This window comes from Rattus norvegicus, chromosome 5 (assembly GCF_021556685.1).
Source record: "Rattus norvegicus strain SHRSP/BbbUtx chromosome 5, alternate assembly SHRSP_T2T, whole genome shotgun sequence".
NCBI classification, from domain to species: Eukaryota; Metazoa; Chordata; class Mammalia; order Rodentia; family Muridae; genus Rattus; species Rattus norvegicus.
In genome coordinates, this window is record NC_141538.1 from 23,322,333 (window position 1) to 23,340,433 (window position 18,101).

At 40.8% G+C, this 18,101-nt stretch overlaps 1 protein-coding gene across 2 annotated transcripts in view; it reads left to right on the forward strand.

Annotated features, from left to right (window-relative positions):
- The first annotated feature begins 20 nt into the window (after positions 1-20).
- LOC108350924 (uncharacterized) overlaps positions 21-18,101 on the forward strand; it is a 35,274-nt gene continuing 17,193 nt past the window's right edge. Inside the window, exon 1 of one of the 2 annotated variants that reach the window (XR_015620119.1) lies at positions 21-299. Coding sequence is in view for 1 of the 2 variants with exons in the window: in XM_087551475.1 (XP_087407601.1) it covers positions 179-299 (121 nt within the window). In the remaining variant the exon portion in view is untranslated. The remainder of the gene's footprint in view (positions 300-18,101) is intronic. The other variant, XM_087551475.1, reaches the window with a different exon arrangement.

Here is an 18,101-nt window from a genome sequence, read left to right on the forward strand (position 1 = left end):
GGTGCGTTTTTTTTTTCTGTAGGGCGGGGCCTGGCCATTCTCCTGCCTTAGCAGCTGAGAACTGTTATAGCTGTTAAGGAATGTCAGTTATGCCCTTTAGAGAGTGGGAGAGTGGTAGTGTGGTCAAAACTTATGTGTATTATAAGGAGGATGAGTAGCTGGGGAGGGAAGGGCCAGGATGCTAGGAGGCGCTTTGCAATGTATAACTGGTATTTATGATCCTGAGGGAGCCTGGAGGCCTGCATGGATTTTGGATGTTTTTAAGCACCACAAACAGCCTTATGTCCCTTCTGCCAGAGGTAAGAGAAATGAGTCTCTCTAGCAGATGGAAATTGTCTTCACAAGTTCCTGAGGAATGTTGACTTTTATCTAATGGCTAGAAATGGCTCTGCAGTTCTTAAGCACGTTTCTGGATATATGGAGTTTCTGAGACTTTAAAATATGGCAGTCTTCCATAAATAAGAAGTAGATTGTCTCTAATTTTTAAAATAATTTTGTTTGTTTAAGTTCCTTAAGGCATACGTTTAGGAGTAAACACATTTGTTTTTTACTGTAGCAAAGTTTTTCTAGTCTTATTGGTTAAAACAAATCCATCTTTGTCTTTGTCTCTCTCTGTCTCTCTGTCTCTCCCTCTCTCTTTCTGGTCATTTATAGAAAGTTACATTTTTAGGGGCAGGAGAGATGACTCAATGGTTAAAAACACTAGCTGCTCAGGCAGATAACTACCCAGAGTTCTACTCCCAGCACCCACGTGTTGGCTCATGACCAACTGCAATTTAGTTCAAGGGAATCTGACTCTCTCTTCTGAAATCTGTGAGGACATGGTGGTATGAATGTGGAGTGCATACACATGTGTAGGCAAAACAATACACATTTAAAATGAAAAAAATCTGTTTTTAAATGCTATACCTTTTGGGGGCAAGGGATAGAGTCTCAAAGAGATGCCTCTGCCTCTGCCTCTGCCTCTGCCTCTGCCTCTGCCTCTGCCTCTGCCTCTGCCTCTGCCTCTGCCTCTGCCTCTGCCTCTGCCTCTGCCTCTGCCTCTGCCTCTGCCTCTGCCTCTGCCTCTGCCTCTGCCTCTGCCTCCTCTGCCTCTGCCTCTGCCTCTGCCTCTGCCTCTGCCTCTGCCTCTTCCTCTGCCTCTGCCTCCTCTGCCTCTGCCTCTGCCTCTGCCTCTGCCTCCTCTGCCTCTGCCTCTGCCTCTGCCTCTGCCTCTGCCTCTGCCTCCTCTGCCTCTGCCTCTGCCTCTGCCTCTGCCTCTGCCTCTGCCTCTGCCTCTGCCTCTGCCTCCTCTGCCTCTGCCTCTGCCTCTGCCTCTGCCTCTGCCTCTGCCTCTGCCTCTGCCTCTGCCTCTGCCTCTGCCTCTGCCTCTGCCTCTGCCTCTGCTTCCCTAGTGCTAGGATTAAAGGTGTGAGCCACCATTCCTAGCTTTAGCTGAGATTTTGTGTAAGGGAATTAAAGGTTGTCAGTTAAGGGTTGCTTTGAACCATGGTGAAATTAGCCTGCTTTTGAGAGCTGTATCAGTATAAAATTTTTACTTTGACACTACATAATCTGATGAAGTTTTATTCCTACTTCTTTTGCTTAGGCTAAAACCTATTTCTGCTTTGGACCTTTCCCTTGCTTCTAAATAGCCCACGTAATCTCTTTGCAGCAGTTAAACATGTAGGGCTCCCGGCTGCTTCATGAAGAAGGTAATGTCCTGATGGTTTGACTGCTGCTCTCTTTAACTTTCTTAGTAAATTCTCTAGTCTGTTCTTTGAACATTGCAGAAGGGAGCATTCTAACACAGCATCCACAACATTTTAAGAACATAAACCTTTCAAGAAGCTATAAAATCATGAACTGCCTCTTTAGAGAAACTATCATGCCGGCCAGTTTGAGACCTGTCTTTTTGTTCTCCAGGAACTATTTCTGGACAATTAAAAAAAAAAACATATCTAGGAATCAAAGCCCAACCAGAGCCTGAAGCTAAACTTGGAAATAAGAACAAACCACTCTGTTCATGTGTGTACATTTGTGCTTGTGTCCATGCATGTGTATGTATAAATTATATGCGCATGTATATACTCCTGTATACATCTTTGTGCTCCTGTGCTCCTGTGTGTGTGTCTGTGTGCATCTGTGTCTGTCTATGAATGTGCATGTGCATATTCTGCTACACAAAGACTGGTAGAACAGCTAGTAGGATACCATGACCATTCTACCTCACCACATGCCCAAGGCCATCTATCCTCAACCTTGACCTCATGCAATTATGATTCCTCCATTCCAGGCTCTTTATAGCTGTTTCCCTTTTTTCTTTTAGCAGTAAAATTGTATTATAACAATCCTTAACAATTCCATCTTATTTTTAATATCAGTGACAGTACCTGAGGGCTGATGATTATCGGAAATTATTTTTCTACTTACTTCTTTTATCTAAAATTCTTTTTTTATTCTATTATCTATAATCTCAACGCTATTAACATATTCCAAGGTGGCAATCAATGAAATGTGGAGGACAAAGAAAGAGTATCAGGTGTTCCCAGCTTTAAAGATTTCATTGCAATGAGGAGGTGAGAAAGTATGAAGTTAGTTTTGTAGTCCTTTCATCTTGATTCTGTGTTGAGTTGTGCTCACAAAATAAACTTAGCAGTTTCTTTGGAGGTGGAATTCAGAATTTTTCCATGTAAACTATGTATTTACAAATATGTTTATTAACTTACATGACAATATATCAATAACTAGTAAAGCTTAGAGGGGTATACTGTCAATATATTTGTTTGCAATGTTTCAAGGAAAAAGTATACGGCCATACTGATTAAAGTCTAGATTCAACAAAACACTTAAATACTGGAAGGTTTTTGTTTTCTTTTATTTGTTGTTTGTTGTTTTTGTTTGTTTATTTGGTTGGTTTTATTTTGTTTTTGCTTTTGTTTTGGTTTGGTCCTCATTTTCATTTCCAGTCATGGGTCATAGAAGACCAGAGGAAACTACTCCTTCCACAGATTGGGTAGAGTTGAAATTGGTTCCTATTAATGATTAGTTGTATCACAGACCCTCCTATGTTTGATGGTTCCTGATGTGAAGCCATGATGAGATTGGAATGTCCCAGCTCATCTTACTGGCAACATTACAGCATACAAAGTAGCATAAAATAGTTTTATATTCCCAACTCTGCACCAGAGGCTGTGGTGGGCATAGTCCACACTCTATATCAGAGGCTGTGGTGGGGACAGCTGGCTAGGTGACTAAGGAGACATTCTGGAAACTCATGTACATCCATAACTTTTCTTTTATAGATTTTATTATTTGGGGGAAAAAGAAACCTTTTGAGAGGGTGTCTCACATGTTGCCTGGACTAGTCTTGAACTCCTGGTTTAAGTGACCCAGCTTCCTGAAGGGCTTGAATGATCAGTGCAAGCACAAGAGAACCCTGATCTGGAGGTCGCTGGATTCCTAACTGTAGACCCTCTGGGAACCATTGTTTGACTCCCATTGCTTTGGTGGAATTCCAGGCTTGGTGTCTACAGTAACATACACTTTTCCTGCATCTGCCACACCTGAGTTAACAGCCTGGCTCTCCCAGAGCCTAGAGGTCTGTCCTAACCTCCTTCAGCTTCAGAGTTGACAATGAGCATGGGTCACTTTGACTCTCTCTATCTTGCCTTGTTCTCCCAAGGCCCTACAGATGACATTAAGTGTCCACTCCTATCATCCAAAGACATTTCCCCTACCAAGTTCTTCATTCAGTCCCGTTTTGAGAGTTCCTTTGTCCCATGAAGGACTAGAGCAGGGACATCTTATATCATTCTGTCCTCCCCACTCTACACACACACACACACACACACACACACACACACACACACACAACCACACATAAGAGCTGGTGCAGTGATCAGTTCATAACTTTCTTCTTTAAAAGGCTCAGTTTAAAGAAGGCAGAGTTTTTGGGGGGCTCGCAGTGTGAGAGTACAGCCCATCACTGTAGGCAAGCATGACAGTAAAAATGGCTCACAGCTGTGGTGGGATCACAGGGCTGCCACCTCATACCTGGACAGATCAGGAAGAGGACAGGGATGAGGAGTGGTGGCCAACTGGTATCTTCCTTTCTCTATCCTAGTAGTTTTGTTATTTTCTTCTGTCTGTGACCCTAGCACATGAGGTAGTGGCACCAAGACTTATTGTGGATCTTTCTTCCTCACAGACACACCCACAGAGGAGTCTTTTAGGTGAATTTGAATTTAGTTGGCTTCTAGATCATTCAATATTCCTCAGTTGAGAATTTTTTTTTGCTTGGCTCTGTACACCCTTTTTTTTCTTTTCTTTTCTTTTTGCTTTTACTGGATTTTTTAATTTACATTTTTTTATTAACTTGAGTATTTCTTATATACATTTCGAGTGTTATTCCCTTTCCCGGTTTCCGGGCAAACATCACCCTCCCACCTCCCCTTCCTTATGGGTGTTCCCCTCCCAACCCTCCTCCCATTGCCGCCCTCCCCCCAACAGTCTAGTTCACTGGGGGTTCAGTCTTAGGAGGACCCAGGGCTTCCCCTTCCACTGCTGCTCTTACTAGGATATTCATTGCTACCTATGAGGTCAGAGTCCAGGGTCAGTCCATATATAGTCTTTAGGTAGTGGCTTGGTCCCTGGAAGCTCTGGTTGCTTAACATTGTTGTACATATGGGGTCTCGAGCCCCTTCAAGCTCTTCCAATTCTTTCTCTGATTCCTTCAACGGGGATCCTATTCTCAATTCAGTGGTTTGCTGCTGGAATTCGCCTCTGTATTTGCTGTATTCTGGCTGTCTCTCTCAGGAGCGATCTATATCCGGCTCCTGTCCGTCTGCACTTCTTTGCTTCATCCATCTTGTCTAATTGGGAGGCTGTATATGTATGGACCACATGTGGGGGAGGCTCTGAATGGGTGTTCCTTCAGTCTCTGTTTTAATCTTTGCCTCTCTCTTCCCTGTCAAGGGTATTCTTGTTCCCCTTTTAAAGAAGGAGTGAAGCATTCACATTTTGATCATCTGTCTTGAGTTTCATTTGTTCTAGGCATCTAGGGTAATTCAAGCATTTGGACTAATAGCCACTTATCAATGAGTGCATACCATGTATGTCTTTCTGTGATTGGGTTAGCTCACTCAGGGTGATATTTTCCAGGTCCAACCATTTCCTACGAATTTCATAAACTCGTTGTTTTTGATAGCTGAGTAATATTCCATTGTGTAGATGTACCACATTTTCTGTATCCATTCCTCTGTTGAAGGGCATCTGGGTTCTTTCCAGCTTCTGGCTATTATAAATAAGGCTGCAATGAACATAGTGGAGCACGTGTCTTTTTTATATGTTGGGGCATTTTTGGGTATATGCCCAAGAGAGGTATAGCTGGATCCTAAGGCAGTTCAATGTCCAATTTTCTGAGGAACCTCCAGACTGATTTCCAGAATGGTTGTACCAGTCTGCAATCCCACCAACAATGGAGGAGTGTTCCTCTTTCTCCGCATCATCACCAGCAACTGCCTTCACCTGAGTTTTTGATCTTAGCCATTCTCACTGGTGTGAGGTCAAATCTCAGGGTTGTTTTGATTTGCATTTCCCTTATGACTAAAGATGTTGAACATTTCTTTAGGTGTTTCTCAGCCATTCAGCATTCCTCAGCTGTGAATTCTTTGTTTAGCTCTGAACCCCATTTTTTAATAGGGTTATTTGTCTCCCTGCGGTCTAACTTATTGAGTTCTTTGTATATTTTGGATATAAGGCCTCTATCTGTTGTAGGATTGGTAAAGATCTTTTCCCAATCTGTTGGTTGCCGTTTTGTCCTAACCACAGTGTCCTTTGCCTTACAGAAGCTTTGCAGTTTTATGAGATCCCATTTGTCACTTCTTGATTTTAGAGCATAAGCCATTGGTGTTTTGTTCAGGAGATTTTTTCCAGTGCCCATGTGTTCCAGATGCTTCCCTAGTTTTTCTTCTATTAGTTTGAGTGTGTCTGGTTTGATGTGGAGGTCCTTGATCCACTTGGACTTAAGCTTTGTACAGGGTGATAAGCATGAATCGATCTGCATTCTTCTACATATTGACCTCCAGTTGAACCAGCACCATTTGCTGAAAATGCTATCTTTTTTCCATTGGATGGTTTTGGCTCCTTTGTCAAAAATCAAATGACCATAGGTGTGTGGGTTCATTTCTGGGTCTTCAATTCTATTCCATTGGTCTATCTGTCTGTCTCTGTACCAATACCATGCAGTTTTTATCACTATTGCTCTGTAATACTGCTTGAGTTCAGGGATAGTGATTCCCCCTGAAGTCCTTTTATTGTTGAGGATAGTTTTAGCTATCCTGGGTTTTTTGTTATTCCAGATGAATTTGCAAATTGTTCTGTCTAACTCTTTGAAGAATTGGATTGGTATTTTGATGGGGATTGCATTGAATCTGTAGATCACTTTTGGTAAAATGGCCATTTTTACTATATTAATCCTGCCGATCCATGAGCATGGGAGATCTTTCCATCTTTTGAGGTCTTCTTCAATTTCTTTCTTCAGAGTCTTGAAGTTCTTATTGTACAGATCTTTTACTTGCTTGGTTAAAGTCACACCGAGGTACTTTATATTATTTGGGTCTATTATGAAGGGTGTCGTTCACTAATTTCTTTCTCGGCTTGTTTCTCTTTTGTGTAGAGGAAGGCTACTGATTTATTTGAGTTAATTTTATACCCAGCCACTTTGCTGAAGTTGTTTACCAGCTTTAGTAGTTCTCTGGTGGAACTTTTGGGATCACTTAAATATACTATCATATCATCTGCAAATAGTGATATTTTGACTTCTTCTTTTCCGATCTGTATCCCCTTGATCTCCTTTTGTTGTCTGATTGCTCTGGCTAGAACTTCAAGAACTATATTGAATAAGTAGGGAGAGAGTGGGCAGCCTTGTCTAGTCCCTGATTTTAGTGGGATTGCTTCAAGTTTCTCTCCATTTAGTTTAAAGTTAGCAACTGGTTTGCTGTATATGGCTTTCACTATGTTTAGGTATGGGCCTTGAATTCTTATTCTTTCCAGGACTTTTATCATGAAGGGGTGTTGAGTTTTGTCAAATGCTTTCTCAGCATCCAATGAAATGATCATGTAGTTTTGTTCTTTCACTTTGTTTATATAATGGATCACATTGATGGTTTTCCATATATTAAACCATCCCTGCATGCCTGGGATGAAGCCTACTTGATCTTGGTGGATGATTGTTTTGATGTGCTCTTGGATTCAGTTTGCCAGAATTTTATTGAGTATTTTTTTGCGTCGATATTCATAAGGGAAATTGGTCTGAAGTTCTCTTTCTTTGTTCGGTCTTTGTGTGGTTTAGGTATAAGAGTAATTGTGGCTTCATAGAAGGAATTCGGAAGTGCTCCATCTGTTTCAATTTTGTGGAATAGTTTGGATAATATTGGTATGAGGTCTTCTATGAAGGTCTGATAGAATTCTGCACTAAACCCATCTGGACCTGGGCTCTTTTTGGTTGGGAGACCTTTAATGACTGCTTCTATTTCCTTAGAGTCATGGGGTTGTTTAACTGGTTTATCTGTTCCTGATTTAACTTCGGTACCTGGTATCTGTCTAGGAAATTGTCCATTTCCTGCAGATTTTCAAGTTTTGTTGAATATAGGCTTTGATAGTAAGATCTGATGATTTTTTGAATTTCCTCTGAATCTGTAGTTATGTCTCCCTTTTCATTTCTGATTTTGTTAATTTGGACACACTTTCTGTGTCCTCTTCTTAGTCTGGCTAAGGGTTTATCTATCTTGTTGATTTTCTCAAAGAACCAACTTTTGGTTCTGTTGATTCCTTCTATGGTCCTTTTTGTTTCTACTTGGTTGATTTCAGCTCTGAGTTTGATTATTTGCTGCCTTCTACTCCTCCTGGGTGTATTTGCTTCTTTTTGTTCTAGAGCTTTTAGGTGTGCTGTCAAGCTGCTGACATATGCTCTTTCCTGTTTCTTTCTGCAGGCACTCAGCGCTATGAATTTTCCTCTTAGCACAGCTTTCATCGTGTCCCATAAGTTTGGGTATGTTGTACCTTCATTTTCATTAAATTCTAAAAAGTCTTTAATTTCTTTCTTTATTTCTTCCTTGACCAGGTTATCATAATGTAGAGCATTGTACCATTTCCACGTATATGTGGGCATTCTTCCCTTATTTTTATTGAAGACCAGTTTTAGGCCGTGGTGGTCCGATAGCACACATGGGATTATTTCTATCTTTCTGTACCTGTTGAGGCCCGTTTTTTGACCAATTATATGGTCAATTTTGGAGAAAGTACCATGAGGAGCTGAGAAGAAGGTATATCCTTTTGCTTTAGGATAGAATGTTCTATAAATATCCGTTAAGTTCATTTGGCTCATGACTTCTCTTAGTCTGTTTCCATGATCTGTCCATTGATCAGAGTGGGGTGTTGAAATCTCCTACTATTATTCTGTGAAGTGCAATGTGTGTTTTGAGCTTTAGTAAGGTTTCTTTTACGTATGTAGGTACCCTGTATTTGGGGCATAGATATTTAGGATTGAGAGTTCATCTTGGTGGATTTTTTCCTTTGATGAATATGAAGTGTCCTTCCTTATCTTTTTTGATGACTTTTAGTTGAAAATTGATTTTATCTGATATTAGAATGGCTACTCCAGCTTGCTCCTTCTGACCATTTGCTTGGAAAGTTGTTTTCCAGCCTTTCACTCTGACGTAGTGTCTGTCTTTGTCTCTGAGGTATGTTACCTGTAGGCAGCAGAATGAAGAGTCCTCGTTGCGTATCCAGTTTGTTAATCTATGTCTTTTTATTGGGGAGGTGAGGCCATTGATGTTGAGAGATATTAAGGAATAGTGATTATTGCTTCCTGTTATATTCATATTTGGATGTGAGGTTATGTTTTAGTGCTTTTCTTCTCTTTGTTTTGTTGCCAAGATGATTAGTTTCTTGCTTCTTCTAGGGTATAGCTTGCCTCCTTATGTTGGGCTTTACCATTTATTATCCTTTGTAGTGCTGGATTTGTAGAAAGATATTGTGTAAATTTGGTTTTGTCATGGAATATCTTGGTTTCTCCATCAATGTTAATTGAGAGTTTTGCAGGATACAGTAACCTGGGCTGGCATTTGTGTTCTCTTAGGGTCTGTATGACATCTGTCCAGGATCTTCTGACTTTCATAGTCTCTGGTGAAAAGTGTGGTGTGATTCTGATAGGTCTGCCTTTATATGTTACTTGACCTTTTTCCCTTACTGCTTTTAATATTCTTTCTTTATTTTGTGCGTTTGGTGTTTTGACAATTATGTGACGGGAGGTGTTTCTTTTCTGGTCCAATCTATTTGGAGTTCTGTAGGCTTCTTGTATGCCTATGGGTATCTCTTTTTTTATGTTAGGGAAGTTTTCTTCTATGATTTTGTTGAAGATATTTACTGGTCCTTTGAGCTGGGAGTCTTCACTCTCTTCTATACCTATTGTCCTTAGGTTTGATCTTCTCATTGAGTCCTGGATTTCCTGTATGTTTTGGACCAGTAGCTTTTTCCGCTTTACATTATCTTTGACAGTTGAGTCAATGATTTCTATGGAATCTTCTGCTCCTGAGATTCTCTCTTCCATCTCTTGTATTCTGTTGGTGAAGCTTGTATCTACAGTTCCTTGTTTCTTCTTTTGGTTTTCTATATCCAGGGTTGTTTCCATGTGTTCTTTCTTGATTGCTTCTATTTCCATTTTTAATTCCTTCAACTGTTTGATTGTGTTTTCCTGGAATTCTTTCAGGGATTTTTGTGTCTCTTCTCTATGGGCTTCTACTTGTTTATTTATGTTTTCCTGGAATTCTTTCAGGCATTTTTGCGATTCTTCTCTGTCGGCTTCTACTTGTTTACTAATGCTTTTCTGTGTTTCTCTAAGGGAGTTCTTCACGTCTTTCTTGAAGTCCTCCAGCATCATGATCAAATATGATTTTGAAAGTAGATCTTGCTTTTCTGGTGTGTTTGGATATTCTATGTTTGTTTTGATGGGAGAATTGGGCTCCGATGTTGCCATGTAGTCTTGGTTTCTGTTGCTTGGGTTCCTGCGCTTGCCTCTCGCCATCAGATTATCTCTAGTGTTACTTTGTTCTGCTATTTCTGACAGTGGCTAGACTGCCCTATAAGCCTGTGTGTCAGGAGTGCTGTAGACCTGTTTTCCTGTTTTCTTTCAGCCTGTTATGGGGACAGAGTGTTCTGCTTTCGGGCGTGTAGTTTTTCCTCTCTACAGGTCTTCAGCTGTTCCTGTGGGCCTGTGTCTTGAGTTCACCAGGCAGGTCTTTTGCAGCAGAAAAGTTGGTCTTACCTGTGGTCCCGAGGCTCAAGTTTGCTCGCGTTGAGCTGCCCACTAGCTCTCTGTGGCGGCAGCAACCAGGAAGATCTGCGCCGCCGTTTCCGGGAGCTTCAGTGTACCAGGGTTCCAGATGGCGTTTGGTGTTTTCCTCTCGCGTCCGAGATGTGTGTGCAAAGTGCAGTCTCTTCTGGATTCCTAGGCGTGACTGCCTCTCTGAAGGTTTAGCTCTCTCTCCCATGGGATTTGGGTGCAGAGAACTGTTTATCTGGTCTGTTTCCTTCAGGTTCTGGCGGTGTCTCAGATGCAGTGGTCCTGCTGCTCCTGGGCCCTCCCCTACGGGAACCCAGAGGCCTTATACATTTTCCTCTTGGGCCAGGGATGTGGGCAGGGGTGGGCAGTGTTGTTGGTCTCTTCCGCTCTGGAGCCTCAGGAGTGCCCACCTGACCAGGCGGTAGGGTCTCTCTCCCACGGGGTCTGGGCGCAGAGAGCTGCTGTGGGCCGGGATCCTCGGGTGTGGGACTCCTGGTAAACACAGGAGGTGCCCAGTCCTAGAGGAATTCTGCCTCTGTGTGTCCCGAGTTCACCAGGCAGGTCTCTTGCAGCAAAAAAGTTGGTCTTACCTGTGGTCCCGAGGCTCAAGTTTGCTCGCGGGGTGCTGCCCACGAGCTTTCCGCAGCGGCAGCAACCAGGAAGATCTGTGCCGCCGTTTCCGGGAGCTTCAGTGCACCAGGATTCCAGATGGCATTTGGTGTTTTCCTCTGGTGTCGGAGATGTGTGTGCAGAGTGCAGTCTCTTCTGGTTTCCCAGGCGTGTCTGCCTCTCTGAAGGTTTAGCTCTCCCACCCACGGGATTTGGGTGCAGAGAACTGTTTAGTATTCTGTTTTTTAGCTGTCAAACTTTCATTAATTTAGCTTTCATGAAATCAGAAAATCTGCCATATTGTCCTGCCATGGCTTCTCTCACTCTCCCTCCTGTCTCTTTCTCCTTTCCTTTGTACCCCATTTTTAATAGGGTTATTTGATTCTCTGGAGTCTATCTTCTTGAGTTCTTTGTATATATTAGATATTAGCCCTCTATTGGATGTAGGATTGGTAAAGATCTTTTCTCAATCTGTTAGTTGCCATTTTATCCTATTGACAGTGTCCTTTCCCTTACATAAGCTTTGCAATTTTATGACGTTCCATTTGCCTATTGTTGATCTTAGAGCATAAGCCATTTGTGTTTTGTTCAGGAAAATTTCTCCTGTGCCCATGTTCCCATGTGTTTGAGGCTCTTCTCCACTTCTATTAATTTCAGTATTTCTGGTCTTATGTGAAGGTCCTTTATCTATTTGGACTTGAGCTTTATACAAAATAATAAAAATGGATCCATTTGCATTCTTTTACATGCTGACCGCCAGTTGAACCAGCACCATTTGGTGAAAATGCTATCTTTCTTCCATTGGATGGTTTTAGGTCCTTTGTCAAAGATCAAGTGACCCTAGCTGTGTGGGTTCATTTCTGGGTCTTCAATTCTATTCCATTGATCTACATGTTTGTCTCTGTATAAATACCATTTATACAGATTTATTTCAGATTGCTCTGAAATACAATTTGAGGTTAGGGCTGATGATTCCCCCAGAAGTTCTTTTATTGTTGAAAATGGTTTTCCCTATCTTGGGTTTTTTGGTTGTGATTATTGAGGACAGTTTAACTCTCAGGCTGAGTAAAGCCATTATACACAGGAGGAAATACAGAGACAAAGTGTGGAGCAGAGACTGAATGAAAGGCCATTCAGAGACTGCCCCCACTAGGGGATCCATCCTACATAAAGATACCAAACCCAGACACTATTGTGGATGCCAAGAAGTACATTCTGACAGGAGCCTGATATAATTGTCTTCTGAGAGGCTCTGCCAGAGTCTGGCAAATACGGAGGCAGATGCTTGCAGCCAACCATTGGACTTAGAATAGGGTCCCCAGTGGAGCAGTCAGAGAAAGAACGGAAGGAGTTCCTGGGGCTTGGAACCTCATAAGGACAACAATATCAACCAACCAGATCCCCCAGCCCCAGAGTTCCCAGGGACTAAACCATCCACCAAAGAGTACACATGGAGCAACCCATGGCCCCATCTGCATATGTAGCAGAAAATTCCCCAGTGTAGGGGAATGCCAGGGTGAGAAGGTGGTGAGAGGGAGTCCATGGGTGGGTGAGGAAGCACTCTCATGGAAGTAGGAAGATGGGATAGGGGCTTTCCAAAGGGGAAACTGGGAGAAAGGATAACATTTAAAATGCAAATAAATAAAATATCCAATAATAGAAAAGAAAAATAATTTAGTCTGCTTGACCATGAAAACTAGTCATTAAGCATACCTAGATCCCAAGCTACCTACTCATCTGGCATTACATGGCTAGCAGGTAATACCAGGAAGTATGATGGAGTTCATGCCTAGGAGGCTTTCTTACTTCCTCTCTGGAAGCATTAAGAAGCTTGGAAATGAGAAGAGGTGACTCATTCCTATATCTCCAGCACTTAGGTGGTTGAAGCAAGAGGACTGCTGCAAGTTTGACTGCCAGCTTGGGCAATAACATAAGACCTGTTTTCAAAAACAGCATACAGAACAATTTACCATTCCTATCTTTCCAGAAACCTCATGGATAACAATGTAGAGTTCTGAGGCACCATTCCTGGAAGCATGGTGACTAAGAGCCATAACCCATTGCAGAAGAGGACACTTTCCCAGCCTGTGACTGCTCTATTGTCAAGAGCAGCAGCAGACCTAAGGCTACCAAGGCAGTCAGTGAAAAATTAGAGAATACTGGGGAAATTCTAGGTGCTTTCCAAGGTAGTCTTACTCCTCTATGTCCCACGCACGTCCCTGCCAGAACCTTGTCCAGCCCCTACATGAGCTCCGTTTCTACTGTCATGGCTTAATGAACCATGTGATCTATCTGATTTTTCTGGCTTTAGCCTACTGTGGTTCATCCAGCCTTAGCATAGTATCAACATTTTAAAAGCCTAGGCCAGATTCTGTATGAAATGCACAAAGGAGTCACGACCCATAGTCTGAGATGGTGATATAGACCCTTCTCAGTGGCTCCCATAACCAAGACTGCCTCTGCTATCTCAAAGCACCAGCAGATAACAAACTGTTTGCAAGGGAGCAAATAAGACTTTTCTTTTAACACTTAAAACTTGCCTTCATTAGAAGTAATAAGGATGATATCTTTGTCTTGACAGAAAGAACAGAGTCTGTTACTTCAAAGTGTCTTTTCTATTTGATTTTTAAGGCTTATTTTATTTTAGATACATATATGTTTTAGAAGGGGACACATGCATGTGAGTGTAAATACCCTGTAGCTCCCAGAAGATGGGGTATATACCCTCGAGCTGGAGTTACAGGTAGTGTACTGGGAACCAAATTCAAGTCCTCTGAAGCATAGAACAGGCTCTTAAGCATACTGTATCCAGAAAGTCTTTGATTTTGAGTCCTTGATTCCTTTGTGTAAGTTAGCTTCACTGGGAAATCTGAGTGACCCCTTCTTTCTTTCCCCATGTTAGTCCTTCCTACCTACTACTAGCAAACTTTTCACCAACGTGATGAAATACCTGAGATGATACATTTGTAAGAAGAAAGGTTATTTAGACTCTCAATTGATAGAGGCTCTAGTCCAAGATCAGGGGGACTTGGTGTTTTGGATATTGATGGGAGCTTGTGGCAGAGAAATTCACTCATGCCAACAGCCAAAAGGCAGGGAAGAAGGAGGAAGGGACTAGGGTCCCAAATCTCTTTTAAGAAGAAACTTTCTTTGGACTAAGTACCCATAGGACTCCTGGTCCTACAGGTCCACAGACTGCTATGTACAGATTTCTGAGGGATATGTGACACCTATGTTCTGGCAGTGAACTAATAGATCACACATACTTTCAACCTCTCGTCTGCCATGACATTGCTGGTATTTCTCTCAAATGACTACTTACAATTAAGAAGCTCCCATCCCACACAAATGATCTTGCTCCCTATTGTTTACTTTCTTTTACACCCAGAGTCCCATCCCTTTTATAAAAGCCATGAAACTAATGATCTTTGAAGATTCACTAAGCTTCCTTCTTATGTATAAGAAAATACATAGCCTAGAACTAAAATTTAGTAAGGTTTATGACAAAAATGATAGTCCTTTGGAATTTCTTTGTTTCTGGCTATTTTGGTCCAACATCATTCTGATATGTTTAATCTGTGACTTTTTTGTTTTATTTTTATAGTTGTAAATGCTATCAATTAATTTTATTAGTTCTTAATATGACTTTGCTGTGCCCTGATAATCAAGACAGAGCCATATAGATTTATTTAATCAGCTTTAGCACAATTACTGGATGATTACCTCAAAACTATTTTTCTATGCTACATGGGGGTATTTCCCATTCCTGCTCCCCAAGTACTTGTTCGAGTCTCACCCAGGCTGTTCCTGCTCTGTCAGTCTGTCCTCAGGGTCCATATGGGTCTCAGCCATGTGAGCCTGGTCTGTCTTATCTGTGAAGATTTCCTGTTTTGTCCATCTTCTTTTTCTTCCTCTTTCATTGTCTTTCTCCTCATGGTCCCTACCATTGCCCAGTAACCAAAGCCCTTCTCACCTGTATTCTCCCCAGTAATTGAGCGTCCGTCACTTTTATTTAACCAGTCAGAGAATATTGGCAAGCAAAATTTATACAACATCACATGGTGTATATGAAAATCTGCACCAGATCTTGGGGGCCAGTATTTAGCACTTGAATACACAACAGCAGACCAACTCCCAAAAAATTTTTTATCTCCCCTTGCAAGGGTTCCTTTCTTATTTTCTGGCCCAAACCAGTTCTATCATCAGTGGTGTTGTACTCAGCATCTGTGTAGGGAGTGGGATGGAATTCTGAATTGAGTCACTTCCCCAGACTCAGTAGGCAGAACAATTTCTCCTCAGAAGTGGAATTTGGGGACTCACTCTTCACTTTCAACCATCAGCCTTGTTAATCTTACTGAAGACTTCAGATGTATATGTAGTCTGTATAGATAACCAGATGTCATAGGCTATGCATTTCTGATCCCATGAAAGCAGATCATACAGTTGGAAATGATAGAAGAGAAAAGCATGTTCTTTTGTTCAAGGAACCAAATTCTGTCCTGTTTCTTCTTCTGGTGGCTAGAAATATTTTTTTCTCTTTTGTTTCTAACTATGTAGTGTGTATGGATGAATGTTTTAAACTCATCTCTTCATAAATTACTTTTCCAGCAAAAAACCAAAATGCTTATTCAAATTGTCCTCTGGAATATGGTTGGGGGTCTTTGCCTTTCTGTGTTGTTTTGATGGGGGGTAGCAGGGAGATTGTACTTGGAAAAGTATTTAGAGTGCTTTTTCACTAACTCAGATGCCTTAAAAAATCCAGTCAAAGGTTGACATTGCAGATGGACAGACACAAAATGACCAACGCATTCTCAAGGGTAAGAATGACTTGTAGTAAACCAGATTTCCCCTTCAATTCTGAAAGCACGTGTTATTTTAAACTAACATGAGATGCTCACAAAATGATTCATAGATTAGCAGACATTTTAGATCCCTTAATAAAGACTCTGGGGATGAGCAGAAGATAAGAAAGTGAGAGAAACAGTAGGAGAGGAGCTGATACTAAAACATAGAGGACCACACTGTGTAGGTATGTTTAAACAACAGTAGGGCAGACAAAGATAATTTTCTATGTCTTTTTGATGCTTGACATGGCTTGTATAAAACATTTAGTTGCTGGAAATCCCCTCAAGTATCCCATGAGCCAAAAATTCCACCAGAATTCCAGTATTCAAGTATTTGACATTGTTTGACATGTCAGTTCCTTATAGAGGAGGCACGTTTATGAGGATTTTCAGAAGATTCTGATGAATTTCATCAGACTAAAGGAAAGAATAGTCAACTGTTATCTTTATATTTCAAAAGATATTGCTTAGCCTTTTTAAAAATATTTTTGTTTTCTAACTATCTCTTAGCAATTTGCATTACACTACTTTAAACATGAAATCAGTACCAAGTTCAAAGACTCAGTGAGTCTTTCTTACAGGTAAGAAATTACATATAATATTGAGTTTTAATTTTTTGAAATATTCTGATATACTATTGTTTTGACAAATATTAGTTTGCTTTTGGGGGATGGGTGCTAGGAATTCTGGGGATCAAATAGAAATGTCAAGGCACTATACCACTCAACTACATATCAGCAATAAATTGATTTCCTTATTAATATTAATGTACTAAAAATCGGCTAGTGCTTAGAATACACTTCAATGCTTCAAAATCCACTGCCTTAACTTGCAATAGGACAGACTATCAACAGGCAGGACATAAGCCCAGGCTTCCTTATTATATTTAAAGAGGAAAGGGGTGATGGACACATTTCAGTGAACATTGAAAGAAAAGCTACTCAAATGGTGAAGATCAAGCCTTTGTTGTTTTTCCCCCAAATATTTCCAATGTTAGACATCCATTATCTATTTCTGAGGTCACATGTCATATGTTTAATTTTATTTAATACTTTCTTCTAGAATTTTCCAAAGAACTCTGTACTATGCTTAAAAGAGTCACAGAGACATAAATAATAAAACATTTTATTGTTTGTACGTTTAATTTACCAGTGCTAGAGAAAAGGCAGCTGTATGCAATTTGATAATATGTATCACTGTAGGTAAGCCTAAAGGAATCTTATCCATCAATAAGGTTTAACTTTACCCTCAGTATCTGGAACCCACAAGAACCCTCAACAGAGAAGACAAAGTGGAGGACATGACCTACAGAAACTGAGAGGTAGAACTAAACTCTCTTAAAAACATAAACTCAGAAAAATAGATAAGATGATGAGCAATTCCTGAGAGCTGACTACTTTAAGAATTGCCAATATTCCTCATCCAAAGACAATCTACCACTGGAGTTTCTGTGTCAATAGCTCTTTTAGTGACTGTGGATTGCTAGATCACAGTAGGATTATCGTAATTTAAAAGAAGAAAATGATCACACATAAGAGGAGAGAAGAAAAGACCTTGACATAGTTCTCAAGAATAACCTGAGAGCCTGAATCATCATGCACTGTACTCCTTGTGTCATCAAGCATCATCAAATATTATGGCACTAGAACTCAAGAATCTGCCTATCACAATGACTAAAGAATTATCCTCCTCTATTAAATATTATACACTCTCACCTTTGGACACCTACACATTTGTCTTGCAATGCTACTCACTACATGTGACCTGCTGGACATCTGTATAAATGATCAGTTCCTGTTTTAATACCTATAGGACATAGTGTATAGACTGATTCCACTGCACAATAGATACGCAGTGTGGCTCTGTGTTGGCACTGATTTCCCAGAAGAGGACAGAAAAGAAAACCACCATTTATTAAAATACTGAAGGAGTCAATAAAATATACAAGCAGTCTGCTTTAAGTAGGAAATAGATATACTAAGAAGTTCATAGTAAATTGATGGATCTGCTGTGTGACTTCTCAGTAAGTGCATTTTGTTAAAATTTACCCGGAACTATTATGTTACTTGTTAGAACTTTATAGGGCAGGATGCAATCTTAAATTATTAAATGCAGGCATATAGCAAAGCAACTCTTTAAGCTTTGTGGAGTTATCAGTTGTTCTAAACTCTAATAAAAGTATGAACTCTGGAGGTTTAAATAAGAATGGCCACCATAGGCTCATATATTTTAATGCTTAGTCACCAAAGAGTGGAATTGTTTGAGAAGGATTGGGGTATTAGGTGTTGCTTTATTAGAGTAGGAGTACCCCTATTGGAGGAGGT